General features: G+C 48.0%; 1 protein-coding gene across 3 annotated transcripts in view; it reads left to right on the top strand.

The window, feature by feature from the left end:
* The window catches only part of PNPLA1 (patatin like phospholipase domain containing 1), a 44529-nt gene that overhangs the window by 13887 nt on the left and 15261 nt on the right, over positions 1–15381 (top strand). For 2 of the 3 annotated variants that reach the window (XM_047735137.1, XM_047735138.1), the window contains exons 2-5: positions 10539–10771; positions 11952–12017; positions 13248–13457; positions 15182–15242. In XM_047735137.1, the coding sequence (XP_047591093.1) occupies positions 10539–10771; positions 11952–12017; positions 13248–13457; positions 15182–15242 (570 nt within the window). Of the gene's footprint in view, positions 1–5954; positions 6011–10538; positions 10772–11951; positions 12018–13247; positions 13458–15181; positions 15243–15381 lie in introns of all 3 variants that reach the window. The other variant, XM_047735139.1, reaches the window with a different exon arrangement.

Raw genomic sequence — 15381 nt, forward strand, 5'->3', positions numbered from 1 at the left:
GCCCAGGACCACAGCCTCTATCCCTTCCGGTTTCTGGTCTGATAACCACATCATCAGCTTTCTCTCTCCTGGCGCTGGCTTTCAATTCCTTCATTTGTTCCCCTTCTTTCTTGTGAGTTCAACCATATCTCACGACTTCTATATCAGGCTCTCTGTTGTTGTCGTTGCTATTCCTGAAGCTGGAAAGTTTCCTGGACTGCTGGAGCGGAAAGTCTCTCCAAACTTCTTTAAAGACAGGAATGAGAACCTCCATTTTTTCCCTCTGCGTGTGTGCGTGTGTATGTGTCCCCGCGTGCCTACGTGCTTGCACGCATGCGCATACGTGTGCGCACATCCCAGACGGAACCTGGAGTTCGGTCCTGGCTGCTGGGTGCGCTTTCAGAATCAAAATGTCTTCATCGGATATCATTCCCAGTTACTTATCTGCCTGAGATGGCAATAGTTCCTGTAAAAAGTCACTCTGCTCTGATTCATGTCTTGATGTCATGCTATTAACAGCCATTTATCAAGCACCTAGAATGTGCCAGGTACTGTGCTCAACGCCTTGCACGAATCATTTACTCTAATTCTCTCACAACCCCACGAGGCAGACACTATATTTATACCCATTTTAGAAAGGAGGAAACAGGTATTTAGAGAGATTAGATAACTTGCCAGGGTTTATACAGCAGAGCCAAGACTGAGCTCTCTTAATTTCCACCTCCTCCATCCTCTTAAATCAACGAGTTTAGATGTTGCTTTGCAAGCAACTCGACTGCTTTCCTGCCAAACTCTGTGGCCAAGCAATTATTTGCACATTGCTTAAGAAACTGAGATCCAATGACATAATAAATGCAAAAGGGACTTTTTTATAAAATGCCGTAGAAATCACATCACTACACAGCAATGGTTGGTTGTAATGACCATGTTGAGATTGGCATCTTTTAAGTCGCTCAAAGTAAACATGTGCTTTACATGTTTAACCTCTCCAGCCAAGTGGATAAAGGTTCATTTTCCCCAAACAATCCTCTCAAACTCTTAAGTTGAAGAGAATTGAATGGCAAATCTGGTCAGACTCTGAATGTGTTGGTTGCACGTACAAACAAATTGTTAGAACAATTTAGAAAACAACTCATGCGGGGCCCTTCCTGCAATCCGTTTCCCCCAACATCAGCAGGCATTAACTGAGCCCCTCCTGAGTGTCAGGCTCTGTGTGTCTGACAGCTGTGGTCATCTGTGTTTATTGTTTTGTTTTGTTGTTTTTACTTCAGTTATAATAAATGTGTAATTCTGGAGTATTGTTGGATTTACAGAAAGATTGCTGAGATCATACAGATAGTTTGGCATGTCCTGCAGCCAGCTCCCTCCTAATGTGAGCATCTTCATAACTATGGTACACTTGTCAACACTAAGAAATCAACACTTGCACGTTACTATTCATGATGTATTTCACCAGTTTTTCTACTAACATCCTTTTTCTGTCCCAGGATCTAGTCCAGGATCCCTCCCTGCATTTGGTGGCTCATTTCTAAAGCCGCTCATTCAATACTAAGATAGTATTGTCTTTCTTGCTTCACTTTGGGAGTAAATTCAGCAAAGATTGGTGAGCTCCATTTCTGATTCTATAGAGCAAACAGGCAAACAAATGATAAACCTCCAAACCTCCTTTGAGTCAGGAGTTGACCCATTGCTCCAACTCTGTCCTCATAAAACCACTGCTTAAGGAAAATTCTCCTCCTTAGCTCCAGCTCAGAGCCTTGACAGGAGTCTGGACTGGGCTTGACAGAGAAGACTGTTCTGTGGTTTGCTTTCTCACAATTCCAGGTCCGGCTGAGTCACTGAAGGTTTTGCCTTTCTGACCACCAGTTGGAAAGATTCCTAACAGTAGAAAAGACACTCTTTGATGTCCCTCTCCAGTCCAGTCATTAAATTTTGTTAAATATTCATTATTAATTTATTCAGCATACCTTCATTTACTATAGTGTGCCAGGTACTGAATTAAGTGCAGGGGCCGTAATTGGGAACCAAACAAATAGTCCCTGTTTGTGAGATATTAAATAGTTTATTTATTCATTCTTGAATACCTACTAATCGTTCAACACTGGGCTAGGCTATCATGGGGGAGAAGGGTCTTCTTATGCAGGCCCTGTCCTCAAGGGATGCAGCTAGCCAGAGAAACAGGACAGGCTACTCAAGGCAGCCTGAGATAAATGGTGTGGAAAGTAATGGGAAAAAGAGGGGGAACAGTGGGGGTGAACAAGGAGGGCTTCAAGGAGGAGGCCCAGATCTTAAGCTGGGCTTAAGGGTGAGGTCTGCATGGTTTGAAAGAAAGAAAGAAGGAAGGAAGGAAAGAAGGAAGGGAGAGAGGGAGGGAGGGAAAGGAGAGGGAAGGGAAGGGGAGGAAGGAAGGAAGGAAAGAAAGAAAAAGAGAGATGTGTGTAGAAGGGTAATAAGCAGGATTGTGTACTTGTGTTTACCCAAGAGAGATGAGAAAGACTGTCCTGAGGAGGGGCTCTGGGTGTAGGGATAGAAGAGCAAGTGTTTGAAGACGTGATTTGGGTTCTGTTGCTCTAAAGAGAGTCTTCCTGTCTCCCAGGGACATCTGAGCCCTTAGGAGGTGTGCCTAAACTAAGCCCTGAAAAGGCAGATCCCAAGAGCCTTCATGGAACCACCCCTTTGCCTCACAGTGGGAAACAGGCTCTGAGAGACAGAGGGCATGTCCCCAGTGGAGGCAGCCAGCTGTGGTGGAAAGAACACCAGCTTTGGGGCCCTCAGGATGTGGAGGCCTAGCTCTGCTGTTTTCCAGCTGTGTGACCTTGGGTGAGTTACTGGTGAGCCTCTGTTTCCTCATCTATGAAGAGATAACCCTCAAGGTTGCATCTTGAAGATGAAATGAGACAGTGAGGCCTCTGAGCCTGGCACAGAGCCAGCACCAGGGAGAAACCAGGAAGTGGTAGCAAACGTGGTAAGTCCAGTAAGCAGCAGAGAGGACTAGAACACTGTGGTTTCTAGAGCTTCAGGACTCCTGTGATGTAGGTGGAGAGAGATATTGGTAACAGACCCGACCATTCGAAGTCTCAGACAGCTGGGGCAGTGAGTGTCCCCAGTCAGCAGAAACAAACTTTCATTATCATGCTGTTGGAAGATGGAAGCATGGGTGTTCCTCTGTGGTGGCACCCTAACTTGAGCATATCTCGAATGAGGAGATATTCGAGATGGCCTTCAGTCTGTAGAGCAGAGACTTGCTTGGAGGTCTCTTGACCACCCTCCCCACTACCCCCACACAAAATAAAACAAAACAGAAACAGCTTTTAAGACTAGAGAGTGACTAGTTCACAGCTCTTGCATTATTATTCTGGGGTCCCCTCAGTAGTGAAGGGAGAGTCTGGCGGGTAGGGCAGGCCAGAGCCTAGAAACGGGACAATGTTGGTTTCTACCTTGGAGCAGGATCCTGAAGAGACTTCTGGGCTAACCAAAGGAAAAGAGAGAACAGAGCAGGGGCAATGGCCCTCAGAACATTCTGAGGTTCCAGAGAACCTTCTAGATACATTCCCTCTCTGCCTGATTTATCTCAAGGTGATCAACAGATCCTTCAGTGGAAAGTTGGGGAGATGGTGTCCTGATTCTGGGGGAGAGGAAACACAGGGGCTGGGTGAGGCCCCAGGTGCTAGAAAGAGTCCCACTGGTATCTTGATAGGAACCAATGTGAGGAACCAGTGGGAGGCACTGTTGTTTCCATGGCAACCTGATATAAACCAATTTGAACTTTTAAAGCCAGTTCTATAGTAAACTCTTATGGTTAGAATAAGGTCTGTGTGAAAGATTGTTATCACCCATAGAAGAGTACTGGCTTGTTTTTTTTTTTTTTTTTTTTTTTAGTATTTACTGTAGATCAGAGCTATTTTTGCCTTTGGCTAAAGCCTATAATGTGCATTCAGAACAGAATAGAAAAATACAAGTTTTCTCATACATTTTTCTTCTAGTTCCTGTTAACATAGACTGTGTGACCTGGGGTCTATCCACCTTGATTCATTTCTCCATCTGTCCAACCACCCAGCCAGCCAGCTGTGTTTATGGAGTTTTGTCTTCATCCTGGGCTTGATTTCTTCTCTGCAAAAGGAGAGAATTAGTCTGGTTTCATATTTTGACCTAGACTTCTAGAATCTTAGGAGTTTCAAGGTGGTGCTTTCAGCAACCACCTTCCTAGGGTGGGATTGGGGCGACCCAATAGGGTCTGAGACCCCTCTTGGCTTCAACCTAGAACAGCTCTGCTTTAAGCTGTCTTATGTATTGGATTTCCACTTGTGATTTCTTTGGAACAAAGGTTCCATGCCCGAAAAATCGCTGGCCCAGAAGGTCTTCCCGTGGCAACACTGCTGCTTCAAGCCAAACTGTTTTCCAATCAATGCCCCTGCAGTGTGGGGTATGGAAATAAAATGGTGAATAAGCGAAGGTCACTACCCCTCAGGGGCTCACTGTCACTGTGAGGATAAACTGAGAATGTAAGCGTGAAAACCCGCTTTGGGTAAAAGACTGTTGTTAAGATAATAATAATTTTTATTATTATAGTGAAGTTGGGCAGTCAAGATATACCCACAGGGAAATGCAGCCTATAATTCAGCCCGCAATTAGGGACCAGATAGGAGGAGCAGACTCCCAGGTGCTCCACGCAGGGACTCTGAGAATTGCAGGGCTTTCCTGGGAACGCAGCTCTGCTCGCCGCCGTCTCCCCTGGGGCTGCTGCGACGCCTGCTTAGCGGCCCCCACCCCCCGCCGCACTTATCGCTCCCGCTGCGGGGGAGCGGGGCTGGCGGCGAGTGGAGGGGGGCGCCAGGCGGTGATTGGCTGAACCGGAGGTTGTTGCTAGGCTACCAGTCGGCGGGAGACTGGGGCCATGTAGTCCCATCCTCCAGGGCACATCTCTCCCCCCACCGCAGACCCCATCCAGGCACCCTGTGAAGGAGATTCCCCAGCAGTTTAAATTGTCAGCTGCCAAATGCCCATCTTTCTAGGATTTTTTTTTTTTTTTTTTCCATTTAGCAGGAGGTCATGTGGAGGAGGGGAAGAGAAGCTGTTTTATTCGCAGATCACCTTGAAGAAGCTGCTTCTCTTTCTGGACCTCAGTGATTCCTGAGGTCCATTCATTTATTCATTATTCATGCAGGCATTTGCGTTGATTAAGTGCCTTCCATGTTCCAGGCACCATATTAGGAACTACGGACAAAAGGATAAATAAGACAGAGACCATCCTTGCTCTCATGATGCCATGTTGGGGGGTGGGGGTGGTGGAGGAGATTAGACTTTTAAGCAAATTAATAAGATAATAAGACAAACCTATATCTAGTCCCCTTTCTTCCTTTCCTGTGATATTTCTAAGCCCTGCGCCTTTTCCGTACTAAATCTGTAGGGCCCCCCAGGTTGACAAGGGAGGGAGTGTGGACGTTAACAATGCCTTTACTGCATGACAGCCAGCCTATCACCCCACTGCAGTCTGAAACAGAGGGACACGCTCATCTCCACAGTCCATTTACTGTGCTCTTTTGCATCCCAAAGTAAGCCTGAGCACAACTCAATAAAAATATGGGGCAAAGGGGCTGCCTGGGTGGCTCAGTGGGTTAAGCCTCTGCCTTCAGCTCAGGTCATGATCTCAGGGTCCTGGGATCGAGTCCCACATCAGGCTCTCTGCTAGGCAGGGAGCCTGCTTCCTCCTCCTCTCTCTCTCTCTCTACTTGTGATCTCTCTCTGTCAAATAAATAAAATCTTAAAAAAAAAAAATATGGGGCAAGAGTCACTGTTCCCTGTTCAGGTGAGAAAGCCAAAAGCCTGAAACATCAAGAAGACTTCTCCATGGTCATGAGGAAAATTACTGACATAACCTGACTGATAGTGAGCACATACTACGTGCAGGTGCTTTTAAAAAAAACCAATCTGCCTCCTAACCACCCACTGAAGGTATTATTATTCCCATTTTATAGGTGGTAAAATTGAGACCAGAAGAAGTTAATTTGACTTGCTGATGATGGCTAGGATGGTATGTGGCAAAGCTGGGATTTCAATCATGTCCCCTGGCTCCACAGCCTGAGCTTGTTCCGTGAAATGGGTCTGGTCCTAGAAAAGAGTCAAAACTCTCTGAGTGGCTGAGACCTGGAGTGGCTTCCAAATGCCCTTTAAATCTCCTAGTCCTGGATCTTATTTATTTTTCTATTGAAATTCTTGGCACAATAGGCTCATAAACTTGATGAATTGGCCACAGGTACCAACACAGTTGGCCTGGTTATCTATTCATCTATCTGGGATGATCTTGCCTTCAAGCTTTTACTGGGTAATGACATTGAGTAGCTCTTCCCTGTGAACACCTCCATCACTTGCTTTTCCTCCCTGTCAGGTTTTATTGAACAAACACTGGGCACCCACCCAGGGTCATGGGAGGCTTGGTAGGCAAAGGTGAGTATGGTCTATCCTTGCCCTTGAGGCGCTCCCAGCTTATAACAAAGGTTTCTGAAGGGCCTTCCCTAGGCAAAGCACAGTGATAGGACTTAGAGAGGGGAGGACCATAAGGATCTTCCCCCAGAGAATCTTCTTGGCTTAGGAGACAGAGCGCACTTAGATAATAAAAGGTGTGAAAGGAGGTGGGAGGAAGCAGAAGTGTATGTAGCAAGCGTAGGTTGGGGGTGGGAGAGCCAACCTAGAGTCCCCCGTGGTGCTGCTTTTAAATCCCATCTTGCTGTGGTCAGTGTGGGATACTGTGTCTCAGAGCCCGGCAGCCTGCAGCTTGGAAGGAGGCCTTTAAATGGGAGAAGGTGCTGGAAAGTACAGAGATGCATAAAGAAGCAAGCTAAATTTATCCCTTCTCCCAGAACCCAGCAATTGCTATGCTTAACACTTGACTTTCTACCGACAGAGTCTTGTTTAACCAGAAGATTAGTTACTTCTCCCTTGGCTGGGAAAAGAGAGAGAAAGAAGGAAGAGACACATTTAAGCATCTGCCTCTGGCTCAGGTCATGATCTCAGGGTCCTGGACTCGAGTCCCGCATCAGGCTCTCTGCTTGGCAGAGAGTCTGCTTCTTCCTCTCCCTCTGTGGTTTCTCTCCCAGACACATAAATAAATAATCTTGAAAAAAAAAAAAAAGAAGGAAGAGACAAAGAGAGACAGAGAAAGGGATGGTTGGAGACTCTGAAGACAGAGGCACAGGGAAAGACCTGAAGAGCTAGGGTTAAAGGCAGCCTTTGCTCCACAGCCCCAGGGAGCAGCAGGAGAGAATGTGAAGCTGGGCACCTGAGTGGGAGAAGTCAGACAATCTCTTGTCCCCTCCCTCTCTGACTACATGATCGTGGCTAGACGGCTGCTAATTTCTAGACAGCACCACTTTTTCCAATGGGAATATCCTGGAGATGTCTGTACTATTCCTATTGTCTTGGCCACTGCTTTGTCCCTGTCACCCATCACCACTCCTGATGAGCTAAGAGTGGACTGTAAATGGATGCTATATAAAAGCCACGATTAAAACAAGCAGTACAAGACAAAATATGCATGCCTTTGACCTAGCATTCCCACCTCTAGGAATTTATCTTGAGGACAATTATTAAGGACATAGGGGAGAAAAAAAAATTAGCACAAGATTATTCCCTGCAGTATTGTTTAGAAAAGCAAAGAAACAGACTTCATAGCCAACCCCTCCTGGGCACCTGCTCAGCAAATAATGGGATAACCTTACAATAGCTTTCCATGCTGTTTGTAAATTGGGTTATAAATAGGCACTTATTGATGTGGAAAGACATGATTTATTAGGTTAAAAAAAACAAGTTACAAAATAATATATATAGTATGACTTCATGTAAGTATTCTTATAGGTAAGTAACATATAGTCTAGAAAGACATAAATGGGATGTTGATCTCTGGTTGAAGGGATTCCAAGACACTTTAATTTTTTTCTTTTTGCATATCTGCATTTTTAAAAAAGATTTTTTGTATTTATTTGAGACAAAGAGAGAACACAAGCTGGGGGAGAGGGCCAGAGGGAGAGGAAAAGGGAGATGCAGACTCCCCACTGAGCAGGAAGCCTGATGTGGGGCTCCATCCCAGAACACTGAGATCATGACCTGAGCCAGAGACAGATGCTTAACCAACTGAGCCACCCAGGTGCCCCCATATCTGCATTTTTAAAAATTATTTTTCCCCCAAGGAACATGTATTTCTTGTGCAATGGGAGCAAATCTCCTTCCATCCGTCCCATCGAGCGTCTCCCGTGGGGAGTACAGGTGCAGAGGGATGAGCTGAACCAGGTGCTCCTGGCTCAGAGGCATTGTGGGAAAGGCCACCAACCCATGCAAGGCCACTCAAGCTGCTCATTAAGAATTCCCAAAATGGCGTGTCCCCACCCTGGTTTGACTCCCCATCCTCACTGGTCTTGTGGGGCAAGAACTCAGTGACCCAGCCCCTTGGTATCCTAATGCGCAGTTGCTTCGTAACTACATAACGATGGTGAGTTGGCCATCGGTCTCCCTTGAGGGAAAACACTGTGGGTACAAGTTGGGACACAGTAAAGCTGACCTTGCTAAAATCACACCTTCTCACCTCCCGGGAGCACCCTCCCCTATAACAGGGTGAAAGCCAAGATGCTGTCTTGCTCAGGTCCGTCCCTACTACACATAGGCGTTGTGATTCTGATTGTTGGTGTGGGAGGGGAAAAAAAAAAGACCGTCACCATGGCAACCCAGGCTTTCTCAGACTCTGGGATCAGTCCAAAGTGCAGGGAAAGAAGGTGAGATTTAGAGTCAGAACAAACATCGTCAGGCTGTCTGACCTCGGGCGAAGCGCTTAGCTTTTCTCTGCTTCGGTCTCTACATCTGTAAAATGACGGTGAAGCTCTTCATCCTACCCATCTCCAGGGTTAAGGAGGAATCATCTGTGAACTGTAAAACACAGAAGAGGAGCACCGCCCTGGCTTTGGCTTGTCTCCAAATTGCTGTGTGTGACTTTGGGCAAATCATTTAACCTCCTGTGCCTCAGTGGCTCTATTTGTAAATGGGAAAATAATGCCCACAGTGATGACTCCCCAGATATATTGTCAGGCACCTGTAAGAATCTTGGAATCTCCATGATGTAAAGAATCTTCATGCTTATGCAGGAATCCCTTCGATAACTTCTCTCACTGAGGTACTTGTCCCACCTCTGCTTAATTGCCTCCAGTGGCAGAGAGCTCATGACTGCATCACTTCCCAAATAACCACATCTACATGACATTACTTGTAAGAGAGTTCTTCAGCATAGGATGTTCTACAGTTAAATATTCATTTAAAAAAGTTAGCAATCCTTTTCAGAGCTTCTAATTTTGCCGGAGGGCTTGCACAGGGTAGTAATTAGCAGCAACAGGCAAGGAACAGGTACGGGCCCAGCTCTAGAAGACTGTGGCCTACTGTAGTGGAAGGAGATGGGTTCTGGGGTCACACATTCTAGGTTAAAATCCCACTTTGTTCACTCACCAGGTGGTTGACCTTGGGCAAGTTATATTATCTCTCTGAACCTCAGTCTCCTGATGAGTGAAATGAGGATAGAAATGCCTATCTCATAGTATTGCTATGAGATCTGGCAGGAGAGCAATTCTCATCAAACTTACAGCCTTAACTTCCCCAGGGGAATTCTGGGTACTGGGTGGGGGACAGGTTACACCTTCCTCTGTGATCCCCTGAACAACACATCCACCCTCTAAGCCCTACCTGGCACATGTAGGCCCTCACTGACCCTGCTGTGCTCCCCTTAGAAAGAGGGAGAAGCTTCTTCTACCTGTCCTGGAGACACCTGCAGCTTGGCCTGGCTTAGCTTGTGCTCCATACCTCTTGGCCTTCTCTCCCTCAGGACTGTGCCAGGGGCTCTAAAGATTAGATGGAGGCCATGGTTTCAAGACACAGGTCACCCATCCCTGTAGATGACCTGCCTCAGGGCCAGTCCCCTTTCCCTGCCCACAGATTTGGTGGGCAAGGAGTCACAGGGTATCCCTTGGTGAGGGCTTTCAGTTGTACCAGTGTTTTAATAGGAATCTCATATGAGGCAAAAAACCCTCTGAGGCCCCAAAAGAATGTAGTCTGGTGGTAGATTTCCAGGCAAGCTGGGGAAAGACAGTGTAGGGTAGGCAAGTGGTCCTTTGTCTTCAGTCAGGATGGCTGGCTCTAGTTTTTTTTTTTTTTTAAAGATTTTATTTATTTATCAGACAGAGATCACAAGTAGGCAGAGAGGAAGGCAGAGAGAGAGAGAGGAGGTAGCAGGCTCCCTGCGGAGCAGAAAGCCCGATGTGGGGCTCGATCCCAGGACCCTGGGATCATGACCTGAGCTGAAGGCAGAGGCTTTAACCCACTGAGCCACCCAGGCACCCCGGCTGGCTCTAGTTCTGCCATTGATGAGCAGTGATTTAATTCTCCTGTGCTTTGCTTTCCATGTGTGCAGAATGACAGGTGTATCCCTGAGACCAGCCCTGCTTCAGAATTCTTGGGGTTTCCTCTGTCAGGTGTAGGACAAGGTGGGGGACTGCTGACCTGCCCTCTCTTCTGTGCTTCCTCCACAGATGAGTACCTCAGAGTCCTCAATGTCGGTGTCGCAGAAGTGAAGAAATCCTTCCTGGGGCCCTTGTCGCCATCCTGCAAGATGGTGCAGATGATGCGACAGTTTCTGTACAGGGTCCTGCCCGAGGACTCCTACAAGGCCGCCACAGGGAAGCTCCACGTGTCCCTAACCCGGTTCACAGATGGAGAGAGTGTCGTGGTTTCAGAGTACACATCCAAGGAAGAGCTCATTGAGGCAAGGGGCGAGGCCCAGGGTGCAGGGGTGAGGCCCCGGGGTGGGGGCAGGGCCCGGGTATTGTAGTGGAGGAGTGTGGGGGCGGACCAGGGAGTAGATCCCAGTTTGTGGAACCAGCCCTTCATTCTGTCCCTTCTCTCCCAATGGCTCTTGATAAAAAGACTGAATTATTACCAAATGCGTTATCACATAGGGCGCTCTGTGCACCATTCTGTGCTCATTAATATAAATCTTAGTTGTGAGTTATTATTGTTGGCAAGTGCTGTGGATATGCCCAGTTTTCTTTCAGGACAAAAGTGTTAAGTGGCATGACCTTCCCTCCCATATCCCCACTCCCCTCTTCTCTCCCGAATACAAGACCCTTGCCACGCAGCCTCACAGCCCCACGCTGGCATGACCATGATCCTGGGGCTGGGGGAATGAATGGGCAGTAGGCACGGACACCTCCTCAACTTACCTCATGTCCCTCTGCATTTTTTAGCACTCAGCTCTTTGAGACTTTTCTCTCCCTTCTACCTCCTGTCAGCTTCTGCTCTTACTTCTGCCAACCAGAGCAAACCACACACAAAACAGACCTCTGGACCTTTGCCGTGACTTCTGCCTGGAAAGCCCTTCCCCCCTTCCCAGCTCACTTCACCTGCTTGACAAGACTAGTCACTCTGCCTGGGAACTTCCCTTCAACACCTGCCTGTCCCACACTCTCCTGGGTTGGGTGCTCCTCCTTAGAGGCCGCAATGCCCACGTTCACCTCTATCCTAGCCCCTGTCACCCTGTGTACCATCACCTTCTTCCTTACTCTCCCCTGTCGAGCATTCCCAAGTGGGCGCATCTCACTCTCCTTTGGTCCCAGAGCCTGGCCCTGGCCACACACACATTAATGGCTGTTGAATTCCGCTGGATTCATGGAGATATGGTGCCAGAAGGGACCCTGGAGGTCACTGAGGTTGCCTTATCTCTTTACAGCTAGGACATGGGTCCAGACTACCAAGTAGGTTAACAAGGACCCAGCTCTTTGGGGCCAGGCCAGGAATTGAACTTGGGGCTCGGCTCCCCAGGGCAGTGCCTCTGCCTTGGATTTAAGAAGGACCAGTTTGGTGGTGCCCCAGAGGCCTGCTGGTGAGCCCTCCCCACCTAGCCACAAGAGCCTCACTCTTGGTTCTCTTGGGTTCTCTCCCTACAGGCCCTCTACTGCGGCTGCTTTGTCCCCGTGTACTGTGGTCTCATCCCCCCAACTTACCGTGGCGTGGTGAGTTCTTCAGTATGGGAGAGGGTGAGCAGGGACCCGGGAGTGCCCTGTGGCCCACATCTGGGATAGTAGAGGGGTGGTCTCAGAATTCAGTGGGAAGACCAAGAGGTGGTAATATTCTTGTGTTTTTCTACTTAGAATTCCCAGTAGAGATGGATTTCTGGGGCTTTCAGATGAACTTTCCTTCCATACACTGGGCTTCTCTCTGGGCCCACCAACCCAATACTGAGCCTGGCTAGTCAAGACTCCATAGCCTTGCTGGATTTTCCCGTACTTGACAGAGAGCATAGAATACAGACCCTGTGACTTTGGTACCCGGAACCGTGAATGATGGCGACCTTTAAAGTCATCTAGGCTAATGCACTTGAATCACCGGTTGAGGAGGGGGAAGGTCTTGTAAAACAATGCAAGTTCTGATCCCCTAGGCCTAGAGTGGAGCCAGAGACTCTGCCTATCTCCAACCAGCTTTGGCTAGGGCTGCTGGTCCTCAGACCGTGCTCTGAGAAGGTGTATCTAACACATGCCCCTTCCTCATTTTATATAGAAAGAAAATGAGAAAATGAGTCTAGAAATCAGAATTCTGGACTGCTGAATCCTGGATCCTCTAGGAGATGGAGCACATACTGCTCATGTCAGCCGTGTGCTTCTCAGGCACCCCAGAGAGTTAGAACCTCAGAATCTGTGGTCCTTTGTTCACAGCTGAGGCAACAGAAGCCCCAAGAGGGAAGGGCTATGTGGTAGCTGGTGGCCAGACCATGGTTGGGGGTGTTTTGGAAAGTGCTGAGGATACCCGACCTCAACAGAGGGGGGCAGTTTGGACTCACAGCGGTCTGGAAGAGGGGATAGTGCCCAACCTGCTCAGATCCACCATGGGTTCACCTTCTGGAAAGACCATGGGAACAGGCTCCATTCCCCCCGCCCTGCTTTTAGCAGTTGAGTGGCTGAGGAGGTGCAGCTGGGATGGGGGAGCATGTGCTCCTGCTTTATCCAGAGTATGAATGCCCCTCCCTCCCCGGGCTCAGCACCTTTGAGATGGCTGAGGGGAGACAGTGTAGGGACAGAGCCCTGGGCTGGGAGTTCAGGGGCCACTGTGGACACACCATGCACCCACCTGGACCTTGGTCTCCAGGCTTGTCCCAAGGGACCCATTTCCTTGGTGGACTCCCTGAAGAGGGAAGAGGACCTCTCTGAGCCCATTAGCATTTACGACTCTGTCCCACCCACCCATAGCGTTACATCGACGGGGGCTTCACGGGCATGCAGCCCTGCTCCTTCTGGACCGACGCCATTACCATCTCCACCTTCAGCGGGCAGCAAGACATCTGCCCCCGGGACTGCCCTGCCATCTTCCATGACTTCCGCATGTTCAACTGCTCCTTCCAGTTCTCCCTGGAGAACATCGCCAGGATGACCCATGCCCTGTTCCCGCCGGACCTACTGGTGAGACGAGGGGTCTGGAAGGAAGGGGAACTGGGGGAAGCTGACAGGGCCTGGGGGAGCCAATGGGATCTATGCAGTTCCATCCGTGCCTCCTTAGACTTCCTCCTAAACCTGCATCCTGGATTTGTGGCTAACTAGCTGTGTGACCTTGAATGAGGCCCTTAAGTGCTCCCAGCCTCAGTTTTCTCCCCTGTAAAAGGAGATGATGTCAGAACTGCTGATAGGACATTACCGGAACTTTCCCACTCTGACGTGCAATGTAGGCTTCAGCAACCATGGCCCACGGGCCAAATCCAGCCAGTGGCTTGTGTTTTGGGGTTTGTTTTCAATTTCGTTTATTTTACTTTTTAAAAAATATTTTATTTTATTTCTTTTGATAGAAAGACAGCACGAGTGAGGGGGAGGGGCACAGAGAGAGGGAGAAGCAGACTCCCCACTGAGCACTGAGCCGAAAGCCTGACTCGGGCGGGGCTCAATCCCAGCACCCCGAGATCATAACCTTTCCAAAACTGCTCTAAAAAAATTAAGTCTAGATGTCTTTACAAAATGCATGTCTTTCTTTGGCACGAAGTGTGATCCTGGGAGTAGGCACCAAGTTTTACTCATTTCTTTGACTACACTCACTATGTCTACAAAAACTTTGCTTATAGAAGGTTCTCAGCAATTGTTGAGAATGATAACTCCTCTAAGCCAGTTTTGTGACTTACAGTCTAATTATTATTTACAAAACTCATGATCAAAACACTATTATGCTTAGTCAGGCAATGGATACACAAGATATTTTATTAATGTGATTGACTCTTTGTTTTCCAACTGCGTTAGGAATTCCAGCATCTGCCTTACACTAATTTATTGGTAAAGAGTATGACTATTTACTCTCATAAAAGCAATACACCAACAGGCAGTTCAAGAAAGACAGAATAAATACATTGTATTCATCAGAGCCTCTCGAACTTGACTTTCTGCTCACCATCAGTGCTCGACTTTCATTCTCAAGGTGGTTTGTTTTTATATAGCCTGTGAGCTCAGAATGGGCTCTCCATTTTTAGATGGTTGTAGAAGTAGGAGAAAGAGAGGGAAAAGAAGAGGAAGAAGGAAAAGGAGGACGAGAAGGAAGAGGGAAGAAGAAGAAGATGAAGGAGGAGGAGGAGGAGGAGGAGGAAGACAAGAACAAGAAGAACAAGAAGAACGAGAAGAAGAGACAGAGACTATCTGTGGTGTTCAAAACCCCAAATATTACTCTCTGGCCCTTTATGGAAAAGCTTTGTGAGCAATATCTCATGTAACCCTCTAGCATCCTTTGCAATAGATACGACCATTGTTCCCATTTTACAGGTGAAGAAACTGAGGCCGTGAGAGGTTACAGCCATAGAGCCGCACAGCTAAAAAATAACAGCACTGGGATTTAAACTCGGCTCTTCATATGGCCCTCGTGCACCTTTTCTGGTTCTACTGCAAACATCTCACCCTCTCCTGCCCAGGGGAAGCTGATGATCAGCTGTAAATTATTTAACACATTCATGACCTGCCACATTAATGGACACAAGATCATAACTGCTCCCCACTTCTTAGCAGATAGTGAGGGATGGGACACTGGATGGGTTCATTTTAAAAATCCATTGAATAAAGCTCAAAGGCAATGAAAGGAGCTGCTCTGGGGGAGGGGACCTCAGCTCTCTCCATTGCTGCAGCCTTTGTCATTGTCCTGCTCTCCCCGCTTGCAGATCCTGCACAACTATTACTACCGAGGGTATGAAGACACTGTTTCTTATTTGAGGCGACTGAGTAAGTACGAGGTGGGGCCATTCTCTGGACAAGGTTGGGGGATGGGAGGAGCAGGAGAGAAGGATGGAAGGAATGTGGGTTCTGGAGGCAATTAGGCCTGGGCCATGATTCTCATCCCCCTTGGCTGTGTGAACTCAGG

Source organism: Lutra lutra, chromosome 6 (genome assembly GCF_902655055.1).
Source record: "Lutra lutra chromosome 6, mLutLut1.2, whole genome shotgun sequence".
In the NCBI taxonomy this organism is placed as follows: Eukaryota; Metazoa; Chordata; class Mammalia; order Carnivora; family Mustelidae; genus Lutra; species Lutra lutra.